Source organism: Arachis ipaensis, chromosome B10, assembly GCF_000816755.2.
Source record: "Arachis ipaensis cultivar K30076 chromosome B10, Araip1.1, whole genome shotgun sequence".
Lineage (NCBI taxonomy): Eukaryota > Viridiplantae > Streptophyta > Magnoliopsida > Fabales > Fabaceae > Arachis > Arachis ipaensis.
The window spans coordinates 12,975,531-12,977,298 of record NC_029794.2 but is presented as its reverse complement, the minus strand read 5'-3'; the positions used below and the strand labels follow the sequence as shown (position 1 = coordinate 12,977,298).

Below are 1,768 nucleotides of genomic sequence, written 5' to 3'. Positions count from 1 at the left end.
AACCCAAAGCCATACCCGAACCCCGACCCACCCGACCAGGTAATTTGAAGGTTCATCTCAAACTGATTCAGGGTTCAGTTGAATCCAACAAAGATGATGATGCTATAACACACCGTGCGGTTCATATTTTGGATCTAAATATCCAATTGGTCGATGTTGGCTTGAATTTCTATTATACCAAAAAATAAGCCCAAGTCCCAAAAAAAATACGAGCCCAAACAAAATTTATCTACCTGGCTTTTGGCGCCAACTCACTCACTCACTAAACTCGTGTGACGAGACACAGCCGAATTCAATAGCATCTTTCAAATTAGCAACATCGACTGAACCTCCAACACAGAAACGGTTACGGTGGTGCGAACTTGGGTACTGGGTAGTGCATCTGATTCAGCCTATAAATAACACCATGCTCCTTTGCTTTCATTCACTCCCGCTACATTCCTCTCATTCAAATAATAATCCTACAGAAACATCTTATCTCTCTTCTTCGCTGTTACTCTCGAATTTCAACTAACTGCAGAAACAATGGTGAGACCTGAAATTGTTTGCATACATCTTTCATTCCTTCGTATTCCTCTCTCTCTCTCTCTCTCTGATTTTCAGTTTCGTTTCTTCAGGTGGTTGCACAGAAAGTGAAGGAAGCTGAAATCACCGAGCAGGATTCGCTGCTTCTGGTTCTTAGCTGCAATTTAGCTTCATTTACGTTTCATATTTTCTATATTTTTGTTAGGTTTTCCTGCAAAATACGTATGGATCTGAGATTCTCTTGTGCTTACTTCTGAGTTTTCTCTATTTCAATCACTGCTGTATTTTCATTCGATAACTTTTATTCGCTTTGTATGAATTTGATGTTTCTTCTCTATATTAAACTTCAGTTTCAAAATCACGTTTATGCTGTTTCTTTTGGTATTGAGTTCTACATGGAGAAATTCGGTAGTTCATTTCAGTAAGAAATTTATGTTTAGCTTACGCCATTTCTTCCAGTCTTTAATTTTAGTATCTGGTTGCTCTGATTCTGTTTCGTTACCTAATTTGAAATTTCATATGCTAGACGAGGAACCTGCTCCGAATTGCGATATTTAACATCAGTTATATCAGAGGCCTGTTTCCTGAGAAGTACTTCAATGATAAGTCTGTTCCAGCTTTAGGTAGTTAAAACCTCTCTAGTCTTGAGTGTTCACTTTGTTTTAATTTTTCTTATATCAAATCTTACAATGTTTGTTGTTGAATCTCATCTGGAACATTGCTTGAAATTCCAGAGATGAAGATCAAGAAGCTTATGCCACTGGATGCAGAGTCTCGCAGACTGATCGATTGGATGGAGAAAGGCACGTTTACGACATCACCTAATTAAACTTCTAGAATGCGATTTTAAATTGATTATAGGCGTGATTTGTTTATTTTTAACTTTTGTTTCGTTCTATTCATTTTGCAGGTGTATACGATGCCTTACAGAAGAAATACCTGAAGACGCTTCTGTTCTGTGTGTGTGAAGCAGTAGATGGACCGATGATTGAGGAATATGCATGTAAGGCCTTGAGAAACGTATCTCAATTTTGATTAGTAGAATTCGGTAGATGGAATTTGGATAAATGTGCTATATGCTAGCGGGAAGTGGGGTCTCACCGAAATTTAATTATTGTCAGATAAATAAATTAGTCCCTACATTTTCGTTCACTTATATATGTCTATAGTTTAATAGTTTTGTTTGTCCTTTCAAGTGAGTTATAAGTACAAATTTAACAAAAGAAAACTGTTAGGACTATCA

At 37.0% G+C, this 1,768-nt stretch overlaps 1 protein-coding gene across 1 annotated transcript in view; it reads left to right on the top strand.

Moving 5' to 3' along the window:
* The window catches only part of LOC107620157 (meiosis-specific protein ASY1), a 5,668-nt gene continuing 4,167 nt past the window's right edge, over positions 268-1,768 (top strand). The window contains exons 1-5 of the mRNA XM_021113087.1: positions 268-528; positions 618-674; positions 1,052-1,148; positions 1,260-1,328; positions 1,436-1,528. Of these exons, the coding sequence (XP_020968746.1) occupies positions 526-528; positions 618-674; positions 1,052-1,148; positions 1,260-1,328; positions 1,436-1,528 (319 nt within the window). The 5' untranslated portion in view covers positions 268-525. The remainder of the gene's footprint in view (positions 529-617; positions 675-1,051; positions 1,149-1,259; positions 1,329-1,435; positions 1,529-1,768) is intronic.